We start from the raw sequence: 23,594 nt of genomic DNA on the forward strand, positions 1-23,594 counted from the left end.
TTAAGTCTCTCAGAAGAACTAACCCACGCTTCACTCCCACTTATTTTATGAACCATTGCTGTGCATATAGTGCATAATCCAACACAATGGGAAAAAAAAACCTTTTCCAAATAGGTCTTGCTTTATTAACTATAAGTAACAAATGTATAGAACAAACAATACCAAACACAAAGTCGACATGAACAAAATAAAGAACAAATAAATAAATTGTTGGGGTTCTTTTGAAACAAAAATGATAAGAAATGATAAGACATGTAAACTTAAACATGAAAAATAAACATGTACCAAGTATTCACAATTGCCCCATGATCTTTTGATAAAATAGGGCACAAAAATAGCAAGAACAGATTTGTTTGAAAAGACAGTGGTTTCATGGAGACAAGACCATAGGACAATCAGAATACCTGTGACTTGACAAGTGCCTCGCACCACTTTGTACTGCTCTTAGCAAAATGAAGCACCACAAAATAATGTACAGAAAAGTGCAAAACAACAGAAATGACCTATTTGACAAGAACATTCTTTCCTCATTTGTTACCAATGCCATTGAATTGTTAACTCTATCACTTGGTTTTAAAACATTGTACAGTTACAGTACAGTATAGCGAGGAGAAAAGGAACACTATGTATTTTGGTACCTAAATCCACTATTGGCAAGTTATCTAAGTACTAATACACTGTTAAATCAGCTTAATCTAGAACAAAGACTATACGATAAATAGAGGCTTAGAAAATGTGTAGTTCCCCAAAAACAAGAAGTAAAGCAGCCATGTTTCAACCCTGCCTTTGTGCATAATTCTGCTGCATAATTCTGCAGTAGGACTCACATAGGAGCTTTCTCTCTCTGTGTAAGATGAACTATGCAACTTTACGCTGTTAAAAATTGGCAAGAAATATGCGCCATCAGAAGAACTCCATGTTCAATAATTATGAAGTGATGTTCCATCAAAGGCATTTTCAAACTCTGAAACGAGAGCCTTGTGAAAGCTGCCCTGTGTGTGTTTTGAAAAATGTTTGCACCGTTAAACCAGACATTCCAGCAGTTTTCTGTGGCTCAGCACTGAAGTATCCCAGTGCTGAAGTAGATGGTTATACTGTTAAAAAACATTTGAAGATATTGCTGAATTCAGATTCATTGTCAGTCAATGCATTTAAAAGCTAATGTTATGGTTATTGGATTGTTATACAGTATCTAAATATTAGAAGGAATTATGTTGAAAGATCACATTCCAAACTGGCCCTTTCAAAGTAAAACATTTTACAAAGTAGTAAAAAACTCCAATTGGAAATGATAGGACACTTCTGGGATGTACCGTAGATTGAGACTTAAGGGCGCTGATTATCAAAATGCTGTCATCCGTGTCACATAGACTAAGACATCTGCTTAAACCTCGATATGTTCTTCAGGACATAATAACAGATCTATCGAGACGAGTTTTAAGTCTTTCTTGCCGAATATTTGTACATCAGAAGAAAAGTAATTGACAAAAAGAAAGTGCCATTTTCAACTACAAATTCCTGGGCTTCTGCACAAATACAACATGGAGGGAATAGAAAAAAAACATTCACAAATGTTTTTATGCTACGACTAGTTAGCTTTGGTAGGTGACATGTATGAACAAATTAGACCCATCGTTAGTTTCCTAAAGGTTTTTTCCTTCTTTCAAATCCATACATATAAAAAAACGACACTAACATCCATAGAGGAAATTTTGCATTCAGTTCTGTACATGCTACTAGGGAGGGACCAAGTCAAGTTCTCCTTTAGAATTTCCTTCACAAAGCGGTAAGGAGATTCGGGATGATGAACACAGGAGGGATGGGGTTCGGAGAGATGATACAATCCGCTTCAGCAAAGTCTGTTCTTCAAGAGATGGACGGAGGAGTTGCGAGTAGCGAGAGTAATTCGTAGCGAGATTCATATACATAAATGAAATGTGTGGCAGAGGGAACCACATATGAATGACATCCATATGGCTCCCACATTACCAGAGCGTTTTCAGAGGATAGCATGTCTGGTTTGGAATATGTTTGGCTTTGTATCTCATTGGGCACTTGTTGAGGCAGCAAGAATATACATATTGTTTTACTGCAGACTGCTGATATAACGCAAAACATACCGAATACTATATTTGAACAATGTATAAGAGTATCTTATATTGCAATTGAGTTTGATATTGTCGTGTGGTTTGTGTTTGAGCGGAATGGATCCTCAGGATCGACTGAGGCCGGTGTGCTTTAAGGCAAGTTGTGGACGTCTTGTCCGGAAACGGGAGAGTAATGTGGAGGAGCACATAGGAGACCCCTGGAACATGCTCTGCCCCGTTTGGCCGTGCAGAGTTGTTGTGCCGTACGACTAGGCATTAAGTTGGCCAGTTAGCACATATGAAGGGGTTGTAAGTGAACTCATGTGTTGATCAATCCAGTCCCAGGTAGATTCTGTCTTAAACTGGTATTAAACGTTGGGCTGGTTTACCACAGTTGTCTGTGTATGAGTGTGAAAGGGGATCCCCGCGGTTCCCTTTGATCGGCAGATAATCACGCTCACTTCTGAGCTATGGCCTCCTCTCCGCTGGGCCGGATGCGTCCATATGGCGGCCCCCCGATCCCGGCTCCCATGGCCCCCACCACGCTCAGGCCCCTGGCTGGTTCATGCTGGGGCCCCCCGGACACAGCCTGGCTCTTGGTGGGGGCGGACGGCACAACAGGCTTTGGCATGATCTCAGGGAGGGAGCCTGGGATGGGGGGGTGTGGCCCGGCGCTGGGGGTGCTGCTGGAGGGGGGCGGGGGCTTGGCGGCCAGGGGCTTGGTGGCGGCCGTAGGGCTGGTCAGCCCCAGGCTGGCCAGGGCGTCCAGACTGCCGTCTGGGTCCACCATCACGTCGATCACTGAGAGAGAGAGAGAGATATACATGGGGTATGTTATATTTCATATATTTGATACATAACATATATATATATATATGTATATATATATATATATATATATATATATATATATATATATATGTGTGTGCTTGCTGTTCATTTAGTGTACCTTGAAGCTGTTTCTCCACCCGTTTCAGCTCAAGCAGAATAGAAGAGAATTCCTGCGCAGAACGGGAGAGAAAACAAACAATCAACACACTGCTCTAGTCTAAACCATTCCCCCCTCATGAAGAAGAATGACTTTATTCCATCCTTTTAAATGTACAGCTTCTTACCTTGTTGGCGGTTTTCAGGTGTGGGATATCTGTGTCAGACTTCAGTTTGCTCTCAATTTCCTCCCAATTCCTTTCTTTATCCTTGAATAATATTCTGGTAGCAAATGTACAAAATGCATACAATGTGTTAAGTTCTACAATATACAAACAAATGTTTCATAATGTTCTAAGAACGTATTCTAAGAGCTAGGCCTGTATATTGTAGGTTCTTTCTTTCTCATAGAGAATGTTCAGGCCAATTCTCACACCAATAACTGAAACGCCCAATAATGATGATAATGTATCCTTTCATGTAATAGGCGAAAATAACCAACTAGGCTCTTCACCTAGTGGTCAGAAATAACGTTGCGGCACAAATAATAATTTGAATGAATACTTGAAGGTGACGTGAGGTAGGACGTACCTGATCTTGCCAGCGGTCTTGTCCACAGACTGCCTTATCTTGGAGGAGAGCTGTGTCACAGACGTGATGAGCAGACTGTCCAGCACAGCCTGCACGGGCACAAGAAACTCAGCACTTAATTAAAGGTTCAGAAACAATAGACCTGGACACATCATCATCATCAGTTATAACATAAAATAACCCTAAAATAACTAGCCATACAGATATACTATATGATCACTTAAAACATTTTATTGTTATTTTGAGATTTTCCTAGGCTGGAGAAAGATCCTGTTCAAGAGCAGCATCTCTCGGATGAGATGTTAGACTGAGGTCCTGACTCCCTTCGGTTCTTGCTAAAGGCACTCGTTGTAAGAGTAGGGGGGCCAACCCCGGTGTCCTGGCCCCATCCCTAACATGGCCACCGAATCATCCCTCATTGTACAGTTTAACTTCCTAACTCTCAATGGTAGTGGAGGAGATGTGACCCCCACACCCATTATTCTTTTTCCCCCCCTTACGTCCTCCTCCTCTCTCACCTCCTCTCTGTTCCAGGTGCGTCTCCGCAGGGCTCTGGGCTCCAGAGTGTCAGGGGCGCGGGGGCGGAGCTCCACCGGCTTGCCGTTGATCTCTGGCGCCTTATTGGGCGTTATCACAGGAGGGATCTTCCTGAAGTTCAGACTCTCGTCAAACACCCGATCCACCAGCTGCGGACAGACGAGGAAACGGAGGGCGGAGATTGAAAGAGATTGAAGAGATTGAAATATAAAATAAACTTATTTCAGATATGATTAATTAGTTAAAGATCGAGATGCTGGGAATATTATGTGCGGGTTTAGATTAAAAGGTTAAAAGTAAGTCCTTTAACGTTAAAAGGCTCCTAGCTCATTCAGTCTGCTATTTCATCAAATATTCAGATGAATGCCCACTCTCTTTCATGGCAAAAAAACAACAATCCAAAATCAGAAAACATAGGAAAGGATAGGAAATAAAAATCTGAAACATTAGAAATGTGAGAAATTAAGCGCAAATTAAGACCACACAGGGCGAGGCCAGGGCTCGCCGTCTCGTCATTGCCCCTGCGGCCTCAAGGGGGCGGCGATGAGGGAATGACGCGGGGGACGCTCAGCGGCGGCGGACGAAGGAAGTGGAGTAGAAAAAAGCCCTGGCACCTTTCTGCTGCTCCTCTCTACGTCCAGCTGCGCGGGCCGAGCGGGGCCTACCTCTTCCCGCGTGTCGATGGCCGACCCCGGGGTGGTGGCGGCGGTGCTGGCCGTGGTGCTGGGCGCCGTGCCGGAGGAGCTGACCGAGTCGATCTCGCCCGCCACGTCGTGGATCTCCCGCGCCAGGATCGCCAAGTCTTTGGCCAGATCCTGGCTGATCCTGCGCACACAGGGGAATAACCTGTTAACCGGCACACAGGGATGGCATCAGCACAGGGACAGGAACATGCACGCATGAATCAAAGATCAAAATACACATGCTATGCCTTGTAGAGGGCCTACTCAAGCTACAACTTTTAATATGACCCACAGACAAAAGGTACTACAATTAATCGAGTAATGACTAATAATATACTTGAGTAATATTCTAATTGTATTAATAAATAGAAGTCCTGAAATGCTAACTAAAATGATTACCCGGAACCAAAATCATTATTGATCACCAATCAAAGGACAGAACGACAGTGCAGTTGGTCGTACCTGGCGATCTCCTCGCTGTGGGCAGTCCAGTCCCGGATGTACTCGTCTTGCTCCCTCATGCGGTGCTTCATCACCACCCCTCCAGGACTGGACACTAGGCCGGAGCCGGCCCCGCCCGCGGTGGTGGAGGTGGGGTTGGACCCGGCAGATGTCAGCCTGGAGGCGGAGCCCCGGTGTAAGACCGGGTGGTGCGGCCGCAGGTGGGCGCGGCCTCCATGCTTGGGGTTGGTGTTGCGGTTGGAGCCAAACTCCTCCTCAGAGGTGGAGCCATACTCTGGGGGCAGGCGCCTCCACCGGCTGCTGCTGGACACTAAATGTGGGGAGACAACATCCGCCATCAGTCAGTGCTCTCTGCAGGATTTCCCTTCAGCATCCTCGCTGATCATCCAGTCAATGAAATCAACAGTAACGGGATGTGCCAGATTTGAACAGATCATTTAAACACCTGGTATGTAGACAAAAGATAATAATGTTTTACACAAAAATGAGCACTTATGTGTAGGTTTTAAACTCTGGAGAACCCGCTAGAAAAAGGCGATTGAGTCCGTTCCCATTGCAAGTAGGTGAGTACGCCTTTCGGATTATCTTCTCGTGTGGTACTTCACAAACGTGCCTGAGAACCGGGTGCGTAAACAGTACAGGGCACCGTAGAGGCCAGTGCACAAGTTACGGTGGTAACTTCTTTCTTTCAAACTCGGCAGCGACTAATTCGGACATGGCTATGTTGTTGTATATCGCGGTGTCTCTCACAGTGCCATTAACCTGTCTTCCTTATTCTCTCTCTCTCTCTCTCTCTCTCTCTCTCTCTCTCTCTCTCTCTCTCTCTCTCTCTCTCTCTCTCTCTCTCTCTCTCTCTCTCTCTCTCTCTCTCTCTCTCTCTCTCTCTCTCTCTCTCTCTCTCTCTCTCTCTCTCTCTCTCTCTCTCTCTCTCTCTCTCTCTCTCTCTCTCTCTCTCTCTCTCTCGAGTCAGGAGATGTTTTCTCACCTCGCTGTCTTGCCAGCATTGCATGTTGCACAATATGAGGAACAACATGGCTCTAGCATGTTGTTCCTTATCTACGACGCACCTGGAACTTCCAACTCGCGTCACGGCATCGAACCGGAAAAAGGGCCAAAATAAATGTGTGCCCGGCTGTCATTTTTCTATCACCGCCGATCGGAGCAGGAGCCGATAACAACCAGTGAGTCGGTAACAGTAACCTTTCCCACTAAGGACAAAAGCTTGATTTTAGATGCTGTTAGAGGTTTTTTTTCTCCAGTGGGAAAGAGGTTTTATTTAAATATTTAGTAATGCTTCTTGCAGTAAGTAATTTACAGGATTAAATCTCCTGGTCTAGTAGGTACATCTGACTTCACCACAAACCATTAAAATATTTCTATTTTACTACATTGTCTTTTTCTTGAAAACATAAAAAAAAAAAAAAATGAGGTAGCAGCAGCAGCCATTATGATGGCACATTTAACAGAAGCTGGTTAACAAACCTGCCACCTAAAAGCAGATCCCAAGCCATTCATGTCAATGTCGAACAAGACAGACTCAGGACATTTTCAGTCTTTCCAAACATAATGGGATTAATGTCAGTCTGCATCATAACATTGTTGCGTGCAATTTTTAAACAAACGATTATGGTAGAAACAGTTAATAGTAATAGGGTTAAGGGCGTTTGCGTCATCATTTGATTATATGGATTGCTGAAAGAAACCACAGCAACAAGCACCAGGGCTGGGTCACTATGCTGGTGTTGACATTCAAAAGGTCAGCTCAGTAATGGGCAGTATCTATCGTCAAAATCATAATCAACAGTTACTTGATTATGATTCAAGTAACTGTACTTTGATAAGTCAATTCTTAATTATGCTGCCATACCTTGGTAAATAATTTCCTATTTTCTATTGACATTATATGTAATTCCATTTTTGTGACCCAGACCTGACACACACACACACACACACACACACACACACACACACACTCCTATGGGAGGCTCTGCAGCTCGGTACAGTACCCATGTGTGCCTCGTCAGTAGCACCACCCTCAGGGTCAGGCTGAGGGCTGTCTAGATGATGGAAACCAACGCACAATGTTGTCACAACACAATGGAATATGTCAAGACATGGAATGGCATATCAGATTTATACACTACCTACATGAGACAACACAAACACTACTACTAATACTCAATTGTAAAGCTGAGGACAGGCCGAATAATTTCTGAACACATCAACTAGTAATAGTCTAGGAATGACACGCTGCATTTATATATGATAAAACGTATTGTTGTTCATCTACTGAACAAACAAAAAGCCAATAGACCATTTTCCCAGGGGCGCCTTTGTAGGACAAACACAGGTGTCACTCATAACACCAACATGGGTCTGCTACCTTTATGAACCAGCTAGTACCATTTTATTCTCCAACCCTGATACAAAAAAGAGGAGACCCATAGTCACTGCTATGAACGACCCCTGTGTTTTGTCCTACGATGACACCTCTTTGAAAAGCGTACATTATGTGGTTCGGTACCTCCACAGTCTAACCTTTGAGTTACTGGTGTGAGAACTGGCCTGACCATTCTCTATGAGAAAGAAAGAACCTACAATATACAGGCCTAGGTCTTAGAATACGTTCTTATAAGGTTATGAAACATTTGTTTGTACATTGTAAAACTTAACACACAGCAGTGAGTCTCACCTGTGGGGGAGCAGTACCCCGACGTGGCCTGCGTCTTGCCCTTGGTCTCGGTGAGCTTGGACACGCTGTTGGCCCTCATCCTGGGCGTGAGGCGGCTCTCCGTGGGCGTGGAGGAGCGCAGGCCCAGGCGCAGCGCCGTCTCCGCCGACAGACGCGAGGACGAGGAGATGGAGCCCCGGCCCACGGTGCACTCCGAGTCGCTGCGGGCCGAGATGGAGCCCAGGCGGTGCCTGCGGGGCTGGGCCAGCATGTCCAGCCGGGACGGGCCCTTGCGCCCCGAGGGGGGCTTGGAGGTGGAGCTGGTGGTGGACACCTCCGAGGCCACCGACACCCGGTCGGCGTCGGCCAGGTCCGTGTCGGAGGTGTCGCCCAGGCGCGCGCGGCGCAGCAGCGAGGCCCGGGTGGGCCGCGGCGTGGGCAGCGCCGCCTGCTTGCCCAGGGAGGCGGCGGTGGCGGCCTGCAGGCTGCGGCCCGCCTTGGCCGAGCCCTTGGCCGACGCGCCCGCGCCGGGGTGCAGGAGGTCGTCGGCCGACAGGTGGGAGCCGCGGCGGCGGTAGCTGCCGAACCCGGGCGCCGAGTAGCTCTCCTGGTCCGAGGACAGGATGTCGGAGATGGGGAAGGAGGTCTGGTCGTCGTCGGTGAGGTCCAGCGAGGGCTGGCGGCCCCTGGAGGAGGCGGGCGGGGGCGCCGGGCGCCGGGCGTCCCCGCGGCCCGCGGCCTCTGACGGTCGGCTCTTGGTCTTCCTCTCCAGGCGCTCGCGGGCGCTGGCGCTGACGGCGCCCGCCTTGGACGAGGCGCTCACGTTGCTCTTCTCGCGGTGCATGCTGCTGAGCGAGCGGCGCTGCTTCAGGGCGCCGGCCGCCAGGGCCCTGCGGTCCGCCTCCCCGGCCGCCTGGCTGGCCGTGCTGGCCGTGTCCACGTCCGACTCCGGCGAGATGGAGCCGGTCCGGGAGGCGTGGTAGGCGGAGGAGGCCTTGGCCGAGCCGCCGCTCTTGGCGCCCTTCGGGTCCAGCTTGTTCTCGTCCCTCAGCTTGGCCTCCAGGAAGGCCATGACCGCCTCCGTGTCCTTGAGCAGCGTGGCCGTGTCCATGCTGCCCGTGGAGTCGCTGCGCTCGTGGCCCCGGTTGATGTGCGGGATGAGCTCGGCGGGCACGTTGGCGCTGGGCTTCTCGATGGTGAAGCTGCCCTGCCGCAGCAGAGGCTTCCCCGACTTCAGCTCCCCGCCCTCCGCCCCGCCTCCTCCTCCCTTCCTCTCTTCCGACCGCTTCCTCCGCTCTGCGCTCCCGGGGGCGTTCCTGGGAGCGGAAGGGGCGGAGCTTGGTTTCCCCTTGCCCTCCATCCCGCCCTCCTCCATGGGAGTGTGGGACTGGCCGTCTCCCTGGTGCTCCATGTGGCTCTCCTTCTCCTGGAGCTCCGTGTCCTGCTTCTCCCCGATCTCCGACCTCAGCCCCGGGGCTTTGGTGGCCGATTTAGAGCGTGCCTCGTCCAACGGGAGCAGGGGGAGGGTCCTGCGTTTACTGGAGGCTTCTGCAAGACACAGACACGTCTCAGTGAAATCCCCGGCGCTTTAGCCATTCTGGAATTTAGATTGTTTTTTACCGATTTAACACCTTGTTATTTCATATTATTGTTATGATTATGCTCTTCATATTCAAAGGAAGATTTATCGTGTGCATGCATTCTCACACATTTGACTTTCTGCTCCTCTTTGGGTTTTCCTGACCGACTTAAAGGCTTGACGTTAGGAAATGCTAATCTAAACTAATATTAATTCAACATCAGCCTTACCGCGCTTTGAGGATGTAGTTCCCTTGATCACCTATTTGTCATCCCTCAACTCTTGGTTATGGCTGGCTGTCACTCATTGAACGACCTTGAATGATGTCTAAACCTGAAGGTGGCCAGGGCTCCATACCTCTCTCCTTGTGGAGGAACGCCGGCGTCTCGGCTCCCGAGCCCTCTGGGTCCGTCCTGGTTTGATTGGCGGCTACACTGGCCCACTGGGACACCCAGCTCGAGTCACCAATGAGTGCCTGAGGGGCGGGCAGAGGACGAGGTTAAGGAAAGATTGCGGTAGGGAGAAACTGTTATTACTGTGTGACCTAACAGGAAGGACTACAAGGACCTGGACACATCCACGAGTAGAGCCACATACAATCCCAACTTGAATCTAAAAGTCTCAAGTCCTTCAGTTACTGGATGTTCGAATGAAAATCAAACATGTGACTCTCATTCAACTTTACATTTGAATATCTCCATAGGACAATCTAAAGCAAAAGAAATCGAATCTAATCAAACAAAACAACTCAATGATTATTCTGGATCGAACAGCTACACTGAAGTCACACCCTTTTCCTCAACCAACAGTGGAAAAGATTCTGCTGATTTCAGTGGACAGACAGAAACACACACACACACACACACACACACACACACACACACACACACACACACACACACACACACACACACACACACACACACACACACACACACACACACACACACACACACACACACACAGAAACACACGTAGTGTCCTCCTCCCTCTCCCTGGCCTGTGTCAGAGCAAAGATCTCCAGAGGAAAGTGTGTCTCTCCCCCCCTCCCTCATCTCTGTGTGATGTAGGTCATTCTCTGGGTGGACCGACCCACTCCTCTAAAGAAGCAAGGAGTGATCAAGGCATTGGGAGTGACTGTAAGACTGACTCTCATTAGCCAACCAACCGTGAAATCCCCCCTCCCCCCCTCCCAACCCCTAACACACACACACACACACACACACACACACACACACACACACACACACACACACACACACGTTCATATTCATATGACCAGTAAAGTAGCACAAATCTCCACGTGTTTGTGCTTGATGAGGAGGAAGTCAAAGATTCTAGGTTTTGAAAGAGAAATGTATTTCTGCCTCACCCATGGACCAAACCAAGCAGATATCACTCCTCAGTTGACCTCCCAATAAGCAAATCCAGATGACTTACTCTGAATCCTGGGCCGGACTTTGTGATCCTGGTATTTCCCCCTCCCTGATAGTAACTGATAGGCGGTGTTAGTTTCTCACCTCCTTCCCTGGGTCTCCTATTTCCTTGCCACCTCCTCCCTTAAGGTCCGCGGATATAGACGATTCTGGGTTCTGATTCTGGTCAACACCAAACACCTGTGTGGGTCAACAAACAATCAAACCGATATTATTGCACTTAAAACTCTAAACAGCTTGTCATTCTTCATTCCCATTTGGTTGTATCTTATTTTATTGTGCATGTATAGTGGCACACACACACAGACACACACAAACACACACACACACACACACACACACACACACACACACACTTGTACAAATAGAACAAGTACAAAAGCAGGCTCAGAGACGGAAGTGGGAACGAATCTGAGCAGAGTGCCAATTAGCGTGTCACTAGATTACTGGTATTAGCATAACAATTCACCCTGCCTGAAGTGTCTTTTACAGAGACTAACGGCTGGGAGAAACTCAACCAGTAATTACCTCATCATTACTTTTTAAGACGACAGCGTTAACTCAACTGTTGGTTTGAAAGTATATTATAATCTTAACGGATGCATGGCCTCATCAGGTGCTTTTACAAATGGCAAAGCTTTTCATTTCACATTTTATTTGCCATCATCTTCTCTCAAGAGAACCTCCCAGTTTCCTGCATTTAGAAAGCATTAATCAGAAAACACAGATAACAACCCCTCCTGTAAAACCCTGAATTCATTCAGTCATGTTGGTTTTCCCACTCTAAAGCCAGGCGTTTGAATCCCTAGTCCCCACTTCTGTGGATGAGTGTTGGTTAAAGATGCCTCTTTAACCAACAGCTTTTAGTCCTTCCTGCTGACAAATCCTCACCCCCCCCCTCACTTTCCAGGCCAGTCGTGTGTATGTGGAGTGCCACACTAGAGTGGAGGCATTAGGAATAAAAGGTTGTCTTGTTTTTTTGTTTTTTCTCTCCCCAGTCTCCCCAGAGACTTGTTTGATGGAAGAGGTTATAGCACTTGATGGAGCTGCTCCCACCAGGCTCTTTACCCAGCATTAGTAGCTGCTTCAATGGCCCGAGGCAGGGAAGGTGGTGTTCAGCCAATGGAGACTGAGGCTGGAGGAGGGCTGGGCGGGGGGTGGGGGTGGTCTTGCATGGTTCTCAGTGGTCACAACACAATGGGCTCCCGAAGGCATGCTGCGTGGTTGTGGAAGTACAGAGCAAGCAGGTGCTGAAGGGGAGTGTGTTAACCTTGTGCTTGCAACTAGGCTGTTAGCTTGTTGCTTAGCATCCTCAATTGGTTTACTTAATCAAATGAAATTGTGAAGAGATGAAAGAGTAAGGAGAATGAGTGGATTGCGACAGACAGATCTAGATGGAATCTTACTATGCGTTGAAGAAAACTTTTAATGTGGACAAATTTGTTCAGAATTATTATTATTATTTTTTTTTTTTACGTCTTCCACAGAGCTACCACAGAATCAATACACTATTAGAATATTAAATCAATGTTATGGAACCAAAATCCAGAACAAAATTAATAATAATAATTTATTGCATTTCTATCACGCTTTTCAAGCCCCGTAAAGCGCTTTACATATAAAAGGGAGAATTCTTATTTGGCATGTTCCGCTCGACTGTACCTTGGCCCCCTCTTTTCTATCATTGCCAGGCTATGTGTGAAAGGGCACGAGACAGACATGTTCCAGAATGTAGCTGTGTTCTGGAACACGTAGAGGGCGAGACTCTTTGAAGGGAGCGATATCCATATCAGTGACATGGGTTGAGTGGCGAGAGGCGAGAGATATGGATGGACTTCCATATTTATTCTCCTAATCTTTATGGTGGCTCTTATCATTTTCATATTCGTCTTGCTCTGGGGACTGTTAACTGTCGTACTCAGCTCATAGGACTTAAGAGAACGGAAATTGCATTGCGCTGCAATGAACGCTACAAAGAATGACCCTCCCTTACCATAACAGTCCCAGACACCTTATCTACGGTCCCGACCTTGTCTATCATGCGCCGGGCCTCCTCCTCCTCCGGGTTGCGGTTCTCCAGCTCGATGGTGTAGGTGCCCTTGTCGCTGTGGTCGTCCTCCGGCAGCACCCCCTCCGTGCCCTCCCCTCGTCCCAGGGCCGAGGCGTCCTCGCTAGGGGTGGTGGGGCTGCCCGTCTGGAGCCCCGTGCTGACCGAGCTGCGGCCGATGCTGAGGTCCTCGGACCGCTGCTTGAGCAGCGCGCGGGCCGCCGTGGGGGCCCCCGCGGTCACCGTGGCTGAGATGGGCGTGGGGCCCTTACCTACAATGATATTATGCGAGGAGTTACAACCGGGCAAACGTTCCCTTATGTTAAACTCACACGTTGATGGTTGTCTGATGAGCGATGCTGACTGCTGTTGCTGCTCAACATCAGACTAGAGCCTTTTCACAGAGGCGTCATCAGACAAACACACAGGGGTCACTCATGCACCGCGTGGGGTCTGCTTCTTTGACGTACCGGAGTGCGAACAGTAGAATTCTCTTCACTAGTTCAGTCTGTTACCCGTGCGCTGGTACATAAAAGGAGCAGATCCAACACAGGCGTGAGGAGCGACACCGGAGTTTATCCCATAATGATGAAAAGTGAAAAGCGACGGCTCTATTGGAGAGTATAACCTTTGATCCTTCAGTTTACTCAGCTGTTGAGTTGTTCAGACGTTACGGGTGTCAAGTTACTTCACATGAAGACTTAAACACCACAAGAAGACGACATCCCCGTCACACACAGCATTGCAACCAAAAGACATCTCTGTGTATGAGGAAATGCCCCCCCAGCTCACCCGAGTCCCCGGAGCTGTTAATGGTGGCGGAGGTGGAGATGCTGAACACCTTGGGGTGGGACGGCGGCTGGGGGCACAGGCCTTCCCCTCCCACTCCTCCCGGCAGCAGCGGTGCACTCTGGGAAAACGAGTACGAGCGGCGCTTGCGTGGGTTCTCCTCGTCGATGAACTCGATCATAAAGGAGGTGCGTCCTCCCGGCGTCCGGGCGCCGCCGCTGAGTGCGCTGCTCCCCACCGAGCCTCCTCCCCCACCTCCTCCCCCACTGCTGGCTCCTCCCCCTCCCCCCTTCTCATGCGCGGCCCTTAGACGCTCCTCGAGGGCGTGGCGGCGGTTGGCGAAGCGAAGGCCCACGCCATTCTCGGAGTCACTCTGGGTGCCGTCCTCATGCTTGCTGCCTGTGAGAGAGAGAGAGAGAGAGAGAGAGAGAGAGAGAGAGAGAGAGAGAGAGAGAGAGAGAGAGTGAGAGAGAGAGAGAGAGAGAGAGAGAGAGATTATAACTGTTACATTCTGATGTTTGTGTGAGGTTTTGTTTTTGACCTTTTGTTTTTCTGTCAAGCTTTTACAAACTATTTTGTTGGCTTTTGTTTATTATTTTGAACCCGGCTCCCACTGTGATGAAGCTTCCCTGACCGACCTCATGCTTGTTCTTTATTCCAAGGAATCCTCCAATATTAAACCCAGTGTCCGTCCTTTTTGATTCAACTTTATGTCACTGCATCTATCCCCTGGTCTACGAGTAGTAACAGTTATTAAAATGATCAGATTAGAAATAAGAAATTCACAATAATAATGAGACTTTATAAAAAACATTGATCTCAAACAAAGATCCAGGACACAATTCTTCCTATACACTGCTGGGACAGTGTATAAGACTTTATTCAAATGCAGATTGGCAGATTTGTTTCCAAGTAATGGGGCGACAACAACATCAACCGTTTAATAATGCTTTCAGATTCCTTTGTTTGATATGGTGTGAAGGACAATGCTTGAACAAATAAACTTTTGCTGTAACTCTTGGCTAAGGTCTTAAGGCACTAAGGTCTAAAGGCACTACAGTCTTAAGGCACTAAGGTCTTAAGGCACTAAGGTCTTAAGGCACTACGGTCTTAAGGCACTACGGTCTTAAGGCACTAAGGTCATAAGGCACTACGGTCTTAAGGCACTACGGTCTTAAGGCACTAAGGTCTTAAGGCACTAAGGTCTTAAGGCACTACAGTCTTAAGGCAGTACAGTCTTAAGGCACTAAGGTCTTAAGGCACTACAGTTTTAAGGTACTAAGGTCTTAAGGCACTAAGGTCTTAAGGCACTACAGTCTTAAGGCACTAAGGTCTTAAGGCACTAAGGTCTTAAGCCAACCACACACCGGACCAACTGCCCGATTCGCGTCGGTAAATGAAGTCGGGCTATTTAATCTGGCCGACTCGAACGCCGACATGGGCGCTACGCACCTACGGGATTACAGCCGACGCCGTACGTTCCGCGCTTGCGCGAGATGTAATGTCTCCAAAACAACAGGCGGCGCTAATCTGTATTGTGGGACAAAAAACACGAAAACCGGAAGTAGCAGGTCCTCTTCTTCGATTACACTGTTTATCTGGTATGTTTACCATCCTCACTTCCGGGCTTCACTGATTCGCTAGTCAAGCTGCTAGCCCTCCACCAATCAGAATGGTAAGAGAATGACCGACTCGAATGTCCGATTGCACATGTTGAATCGGCTGAAATGAAAGCCGACGTGGCCGATTTCAGCGACCACAGCAAATAGACTCATGTCACCGATGCCGATTTTCTCACCAACACGGATTTTCGGTCCGGTCTGGGCTTGCCTTTAAGGCACTAAGGTATAAAAGGCACAACGGTCTGAAGGCACTTAGGTCTGAAGGCACTATTGTCTGAAGGCACTTAGGTTCTAAGGCATCTTCATCTTTCACCATGCCGCCCTACGGCCAGGTCTTTGCAGGGTTCGGGAAAGAAGACAGGAGTAATGGCACAAGAGCAACAAAGATAACGCTTTTCAAAAAAATGAAAAATAAGACAAACACTAAGCACAGCAGCAGTGCACAAAGACAGCAGCATGCTCCTGATCCTTTAACCATAAACCAATCAACAATCTAGCGCAGTGAAAAACCCCAAACATCAACTTAATAGCACAGGCAGCCAAACTTACCAACCATGGCCACCCTAGGCCTTCTGCACCTCATCAGTCTGAGCCTGAGTTAGCACCACCTAGTCCTGCTGCACAGGGATCGCCGCAGTACAGAGTGTGCGTTGCTACTCACCCAGAGACATGCCACCCACCACACCAGCCCTCCCTGCTCCACTGGCAGAGGGGAGAGAGGAGATGGGGGGTGGAGTGAAAGAAGTAGGGTAGATGGGGGGTTGGGTTGGGTTGGGTGTTGTTGATGAGTGTCAGTGTGTATGCCAGTTGCTGGTTGTATGTGTGTGACTGTGTTGGAAGAAAGGGTAGCAGTGTGTTGGTGGGTTAGGGGATAGGGGGGGGGTGATATAGAGTAAGAGACAGAGGGCTGAGGGACTTGCCGGGAGGGTGGGTGTCGTCAACTATGAGAGGCACTATGAAAAGCACCATGGAGGTAGCCTGGGTAGCCCCGCCCATTCACAAGGGTCTGGAGAAGAGCAATACGTTTCTTACTGCTTCCGAGATGTTTTTGCGGGAGCCAATCACCAAGTTGCCTTTCCCCCTTGGCGCGCTATTGGCTGGTTTAACACAATGACGACAGGGAAGCGAGGGCAAGCTGCCAATCGCATACAGAGTCAGTTGATCACGCCTCTTGAGCTGAAGAAAATGACGGCAGCTTCTTCAGACCAACGTGCAATCTACTATTGACATGGTTTGGTAATAGCCAGGCTACCATGGAGGCACTATGAGAAGCACTATGAGAGGCACTATGAGAGGCATTATAAGAGGCACTATAAGAGGCACAGCCCATTGACACATGTTGATAGGCTGGGCTGACCTATCAACATCACACAAACATTATATTCATGGTATTTGTAACGGTTTTATGCTGCAATTTATGACAAATAAAACAACGATTATTGATCATTGTAGTGATTTGCCCGATCTCCTGAATCATTGCAGTGATTTGGCTAATCTCCTGAATCATTGCAGTGATTTGCCTGATCTCCAGAATCATTGCAGTGATTTGCCTGATCTCCAGAATCATTGCAGTGATTTGCCTGATCTCCTGAATCATTGCAGGGATTTGCCTGATCTCCTGAATCATTGCAGGGATTTGCATGATCTCTTGAATCATTGCAGTGATTTGCCTGATCTCCTGAATCATTGCAGTGATTTGCCTGATCTCTTGGCCTCATTCTACACATACTAACCTCCCTTTCGTGAGTCGTTGTGGATGTTTAATTATTTCATGTTGCATGTTGAATTGAATAATGCCATGTTCAATTCATGGCACAATGTATACTGAATAACGAAACATCGACAACAACAAAAACAACAACAACAACAGAAGCAGAGGCATTACTCCCATGCTGTGTTCTGCAGACAAAGGCTCTGTTGGCCGTCCAGAAGAGAACAGAGGTGTCTATGAGGGCCCAGTGCCTCGGCCCCCCCAGCACCAGTACGATGATGCACAATTGCAGTCAGGCTGCCAGCCCTGGCATCTGCCAGTAACACATGCACACACGCACACGGCAAAAACTAATGCAAACACACGGGTCAAGCACAGAGACCACAGCCCACATGAACATATATGTGCTTGTTATTTACAAACCCAAACAGATAACACACACGCACACAGCAAAACAGAGAGAATACTACATTAATTGCACTCAATAGCAAAGAGAAAGCATTGAGAGCATAGAGAAAGGCACACAGCTTCACACTAAAATAGGCGCACATCCCATTTATAAAGAGTCTGCGTGTTCATACCTGACAACACACAGGATAGAAAATGGCTATATGCAAAGATAAATTGTGATCCCAATGTCTGATGAAGACAACGGCAGCGCTCTAACTGGTAGGTAGACCGTGTCAGATGCTGACACTTCATGTCTTTAACAGCAATTAAAGACATGAAGGTGCTGCCGGCTCTAGCGCAGTTTCACCTCCACACAGAAAACACCTTCCTATGCTGACATTACCAATCCACATCGCCTCCCTGAGGACCAACACACACAGGCTCAATCCCATGTCAGATTTCCGACCGTTTTAACCGATGCAGCATCCTAGATCAGTCCTCAATACTGGTTCCCATAGCAACGAGCAAAAGCACTCACCTGAAAGCCTGTCTGTGGGAAATGCTTGCAGGTCATAAGATTGCTCTGCCCCTGTTTGACTGTTCGCTGTTCACACCATGTGTCGACTCTACCCCTCGCTCTCTCTCTCGCGCTCTCTCTCTCTCTCTCTCTCGCTCTCTCTCTAGCGCGAGTGTTGATCTGACACACCCAGCGTATGTTCCCCAGTCCTCTCCGGCTCACACGGTCTGCACTTCTCCCCTCTCACTGCGCAGAATGTCTCAGCTGGCACAAATTACAGCCAACACAATGGTTTTTGCAGAAACACACTGGAAAAATGCATACATACACACACACACACACACACACACACACACACACACACACACACACGCACACACACACAGCCACTGCATAGCAGCACACACCGTACCTCTGCCAAAATAGACTACTATTCACAGACACTGATGGTATACACTTTCATACAGAACTTTCAGGTCTCTACTCCTATTTATACGAAGCCCCGACACATCGCTGCTCCGTCCCTCCGAAGTCGCTCTCTAACTCTGCCCCGACATCGCTGTTGCTATGACAACAATCTAACAGACAGCCCCCTCCCGATTTGGTCTTTTACCGCAATGTGGCGGACACAGGTCTTTCCTTCCGTTTGTCCTGACATATTCAACTATTGGCCATGCCTAAGACTTACCAGTCAAACTGAATACATTGACCTACACAAACACCTTATATACCCAACATACTTCTGTAGCCACCCAGCCATGGAGTTACCCTTGAGATATGCCCTTCATCTACATCCAGCCATCCCTTCCCATTACTATCCTTAATCCTCCATATCGTTCTCAGACCCACCTATTATCTTCAATTATGTTCCTTCTTATTTATCCCCTCTTTCCACACTCTCTCCATTGTCCTCCATCTCCTCCAGGGGAGAGGACGCCCCACCTTCCACCAAGGGGACTGCTGTGTCTGCTGCTCCTGGGACATACATTAGAGCAGTGAGACCATCCATCCAGCCACTTGACACACGTTGAGCGAGCAGGTACCGTCTGCAGAGCGAATAGATCTCCATCATCTCCTGTCTGTCTGTTGACAGACAGGACACACATACAAACACACTAACACAAACACCCCCTGTCATGAAAGTCATAAATTTGCTCCCCATTTAATTAAGCCACTTCGAGTATGTGGTGTGCAGCGGCACGTGTGCGGAAGAGCTCAGCCTCCAGCTCACTTCCCCTCTCTACCTTGCTGCAGTTCTGCAGTGGGCTGCCTAGCCTAAAGCTGCTACTAGCCCGCTACCCTCACTGCAACTCCTGGCAAAAGCAGCGGTGTAGTCAGCAGTTGACAGATGGCAGGTAACAGGGGGGGCAGGGGGGAACAAAGGAGACAAGATAGCAGAGAAACACATGCTGTGAGAGAAGGATGCACAGTGTGTGTGTGTGTGTGTGTGTGTGTGTTTTTTTGTGTTTTTCATGTGCCACGCCCACACAATGCTCCAAACTCAGTGTCCGATACAAAACAGTGCGACAGGGCTTTACATGGGGAAGTAAAGCTGTCTACGTGTGTGTGTGTGTGTGTGCGTGCGTGTGTGTGTGTGTGTGTGTGTGTGTGTGTGTGTGTGTGTGTGTGTGTGTGTGTGTGTGTGTGTGTGTGTGTGTGTGTGTGTGTGTGTGTGTGTGTGTGTGTGTGTGTGTGTGTGTGTGTGTGTGTGAAAAGAGGCCTGTTAGCATGTGTGTAGTACTGACATGTGTATGAGTGCGTGTGTTGGTGAGTGTGTATGTGTGTGAAAAGAGGCATGTTAGTGTGTGTATGAGTGAATTAGAGAGGTGTGTGTGTGTGTACGTATTTGTATTGACGCCCGCGCTGAAGGTAGCACATGGCAGTAATAACCCGCTGGGCTCTTTGTGCTAAGCCACTGTCACCGCATGCTGTCAGGGAAGGAGATTTGGGTTTTACCAGTCATTTCTGTTAGCTGCTAATCCTCTGGATTGGGTATTACTACCACAGCTGGTGTCAAAAAGGGAGTAGAGGGAGGGGTGTTGAGGGAGTAGAATTTCTGATGGCAACATCATATTTGGTACTTGAATATCAAACCACTGGGAAGTGTGCACTGCGCAAGATCAGAGCGATGGGATGCTTGTAGAAGGACAGACTGCTGTCAGACAGAAAGCTATAGCGCTACTCTGATATCTCTCCCGTTAAAAATACCCAGCACACACCATATATCAAATATCTGCATTTGTACAACAGCAGGAGTCTTCTTGGTTCATTCTTCTGTTTATCACACAGAGTCCTCTAACCCAGGCGGTGCCTCATGTCCATGGGCCTGGACCTATAGGGGCTCACAAATGCTTGAGCATTTTTTAGCATACACATGATTGGACGCACATTCACATAGTCGATCTGAGATATTTGGCCAACGAACCGTCGGCCAATGCACCCCAACGCACATTAACTCTCACTTCTCTTCCCTTGCAATGGGAAACATAAATGCTAGACAAAAATATTCATGCATCAGCTAATAGGCATATTAGCAAAGCATATTGGCTAGGCCAGGGAATGGTCCATTACCAGCTACAAAAACCATCAACTCTTAGCAGTACTTATTATTAGCTTTAGCTTTTTAAACCAGCTTTATGTATGCCAAGTCTGCATAATGATTGTTTTTTTAGGTGGACAATACAACAAACCATTAAATAGCAAATAGCAAATATTTAAATACACTGATATAAAAATTATATACCTATAATAAGCTGTACAAATTGAATAAATATAAAAGGAAAAAGTTTGTTAGGTTTGTTGTACGGTACATAATAGCAATAAAGTTGGTGTCACCTCTCCCACGGAGGGGAAACGCCTTTACTCCACAAAAGGGAAGCGAGAATAACCAGCAGAACACAGGAAGCGGCGGCTACCTTTCAGTCTGCTGAGGTTCACGGGCACGTCGCTCTTGATGCTCTTGCTGTCCTCCTCGGTGGACTCCCTGCGCACCATGGTGGGGTCATTCTGCGCCAGCCAATCAGCCACCTTGCTCTCCGACGCCATCATGGCCACCTGAAGGGTGCTGAGGTCCCGCCCCCCTCCGCCTCCCCCGCTCCCCGCACCACTCTTCTTGGAGCGGGAGGAGCGGGGGTGGTCGGGCGTGCAGCGGGCCACGTGGTCCTTGATGGTCACCTTCCCCGGGGAGGTGCTGTCAAACTCTATGGTGAAGGAGGCGTGGCCTTGAGCTGTGGAGCAGAGGTTGTGATTGGTCAGGTTGTGTGCAATTGATGCTCATGAGTGACATGACTGAGTGAAACTTTATCAACGGCCAGCATAGTTGATGATGGGAACACCAAAAGAGAGACCAACTGCTCGGATATGGAAAAGTGACACATAAACCAAAACATTTACCTTATTTCATGTTTTATTAAATGTGCGGGGCTAATGTGCACACAGAGAGCAAAGTTTGGTTCGTATTTTCTGTACGACCCCAAAGAAATCGAATCCTATTGTTGTGACTGAGCACACACACACACACACACACACACACACACACACACACACACACACACACACACACACACACACACACACACACACACACACACACACACACACACACACACACACACACACACACACACACACCCTGTGCCCTGTGCTTTGGGCTTGGGGGTTCCCTGTCTGGTTGACCGGTGATCGTATATGAAGGTCTCCACCTGAAGCGTTGCTGCCCTCCGTGTCCTTGGTGGGGATCTCATGGATGCCGTTGTCGGCCATCTTGCCCTCCTTGGTGAGGGTGTCCAGGCCGCAGGGGTCCTGGAGGCCATCGGCTCGGAGCTTCTCCCCCCGACGCGCCTCTCTGCTGTCTGGGGACAGGAACACACAACCAAACCACAAACATATGTAAGTGTTCCTTATTATGTGTGAAAGGTACTCGCATCTCGCAAAAACAATGCAGCATCTCTTTCCCCTTATAAACTAGGATGACAGTAATGGGGCTGATCTTTATTGAGTGACACACACCCTTTGTAACCTACGATATTTAAACATCAAGGTTCATTATAATACGAAAGGTCAAAGTACAACTTAGACCGCATTTGTCCCATTAAATCAGTGCTCTGCTTTAGGTCGCGTGACAGAGCAGCACACACACACACACACACACACACACACACACACACACACACACACACACACACACACACACACACACACACACACACACACACACACACACACACACGACTCTTGCAAAGCGTCTTTTTTCTCAAGACACTAGCACAAAGGTCATGAACTTCTCTCTCATCTGTTCATTTGGACAACCAAACCCACAAACACATCTCAAAATGACAAATGACTCGTTAGGAAATTAGAGGCACCATCTGCCTTGTGTTGGAGAGCATGTACCAATTGGTCGAAAACAGACCAGTAACACAATTACATTAGATTCACTGAATAGATTAAGCCAAACATATACATATAGATATACATATAATATATACTAGATATATGCAGTGTTTCCCCTATATGCATTCAGCAGCGGCTTGATTGTCAGCACCACTGCAAAAAAAATAAAAAATCAACAGTGAAATTTGAGAGGGACTTCAGCACTATGAAAAGGGCATTTTCAATCAGATTCGTTTTTCATTCGAAGATGGTTATATTTCTATACCTACAGCTCCAGCCTCACCAGTTGCAGCTAATCATATTGACATACATTAACTGTTTACTGGGATCAAAATGTGGATTGGACTTCTTTTACTGAAATGTAACAGAAATTTTTTGGTCTGTGTAATAGAGCTTAATTGCAAGTCATTTTGCAGAAAAGCAATGTTGACAGCAATTATCTTTCTCACATTTACAACAAATACTATTTATATTTGCTTTGCTTTTAGGTGAAGACGGATCTGCAGAACAAACTACAAGGGGAACATTTGGCCACTTGTAGCTTGTGGCAATAGATCTGGCTTCATGTAGCTAACTAACTTGTTTTAATAAATCAGGTAAAAAAAAAATCTGCATTCATTTATGATAAATATCAAAGAAATAGAAAAGGGTTAAAAGGGTTCTTTTTCAACATTTTCTTACGGGGGAGCATGCTCCCGGACCCCCCTAGCATTGCTAGGTTACCAGCTCACAGCACCACTGCTACAAAATAATCTAGGGGAAACAGTGTTTATGCAATTCTTTCATCAATTAATCATTGGAATCTTTTTCTTGAGGGGTCTTTGATGAAAGCCAGTATTTAAATGTCATAAGTTAAGCTCTCTCTCAACACTGTCTGCATAAGAGAGGTGATTAAACTACCTTATGGATTCATCTTCCACCAACCTAAGCTTGTTCCTGCTTAAGCTGCTATGAATTAAGGACAGATGTGACACCTGGTCTCAGATAGAGGAGAACATGAGAGACTTTCATTAGCCGTTATTAGCTTCATACGCAGGCTGATGAGGTTGTATATGCATACATGTGTGCATACTCTGATGTACACATGAGACCTGCTCTAATAGATTGTAGAGACAAGTGTTGAATATAGATAGAACAACAGACAGACAGACAG

The 23,594-nt window shown here is 47.6% G+C and overlaps 1 protein-coding gene across 7 annotated transcripts in view; it reads right to left on the bottom strand.

The window, feature by feature from the left end:
* Positions 1-98: 98 nt before the first annotated feature.
* cep170aa (centrosomal protein 170Aa) overlaps positions 99-23,594 on the bottom strand; it is a 50,177-nt gene continuing 26,681 nt past the window's right edge. For 2 of the 7 annotated variants that reach the window (XM_030379092.1, XM_030379093.1), the window contains exons 9-23: positions 21,751-21,900; positions 20,965-21,276; positions 13,813-14,208; positions 13,003-13,292; positions 11,058-11,153; positions 9,895-10,012; positions 7,980-9,506; positions 7,294-7,344; positions 5,288-5,597; positions 4,757-4,988; positions 4,124-4,291; positions 3,606-3,694; positions 3,203-3,296; positions 3,037-3,088; positions 99-2,888 (exon numbers count right to left, since the gene is read on the bottom strand). In XM_030379092.1, the coding sequence (XP_030234952.1) occupies positions 2,545-2,888; positions 3,037-3,088; positions 3,203-3,296; positions 3,606-3,694; positions 4,124-4,291; positions 4,757-4,988; positions 5,288-5,597; positions 7,294-7,344; positions 7,980-9,506; positions 9,895-10,012; positions 11,058-11,153; positions 13,003-13,292; positions 13,813-14,208; positions 20,965-21,276; positions 21,751-21,900 (4,229 nt within the window). In that variant the 3' untranslated portion in view covers positions 99-2,544. The remainder of the gene's footprint in view (positions 2,889-3,036; positions 3,089-3,202; positions 3,297-3,605; positions 3,695-4,123; positions 4,292-4,756; positions 4,989-5,287; positions 5,598-7,293; positions 7,345-7,979; positions 9,507-9,894; positions 10,013-11,057; positions 11,154-13,002; positions 13,293-13,812; positions 14,209-20,964; positions 21,277-21,750; positions 21,901-23,594) is intronic. The other 5 variants (XM_030379094.1, XM_030379098.1, XM_030379095.1 and 2 more) reach the window with 5 other exon arrangements.

The sequence above is a fragment of the Gadus morhua genome, chromosome 15, assembly GCF_902167405.1.
Source record: "Gadus morhua chromosome 15, gadMor3.0, whole genome shotgun sequence".
In the NCBI taxonomy this organism is placed as follows: Eukaryota; Metazoa; Chordata; class Actinopteri; order Gadiformes; family Gadidae; genus Gadus; species Gadus morhua.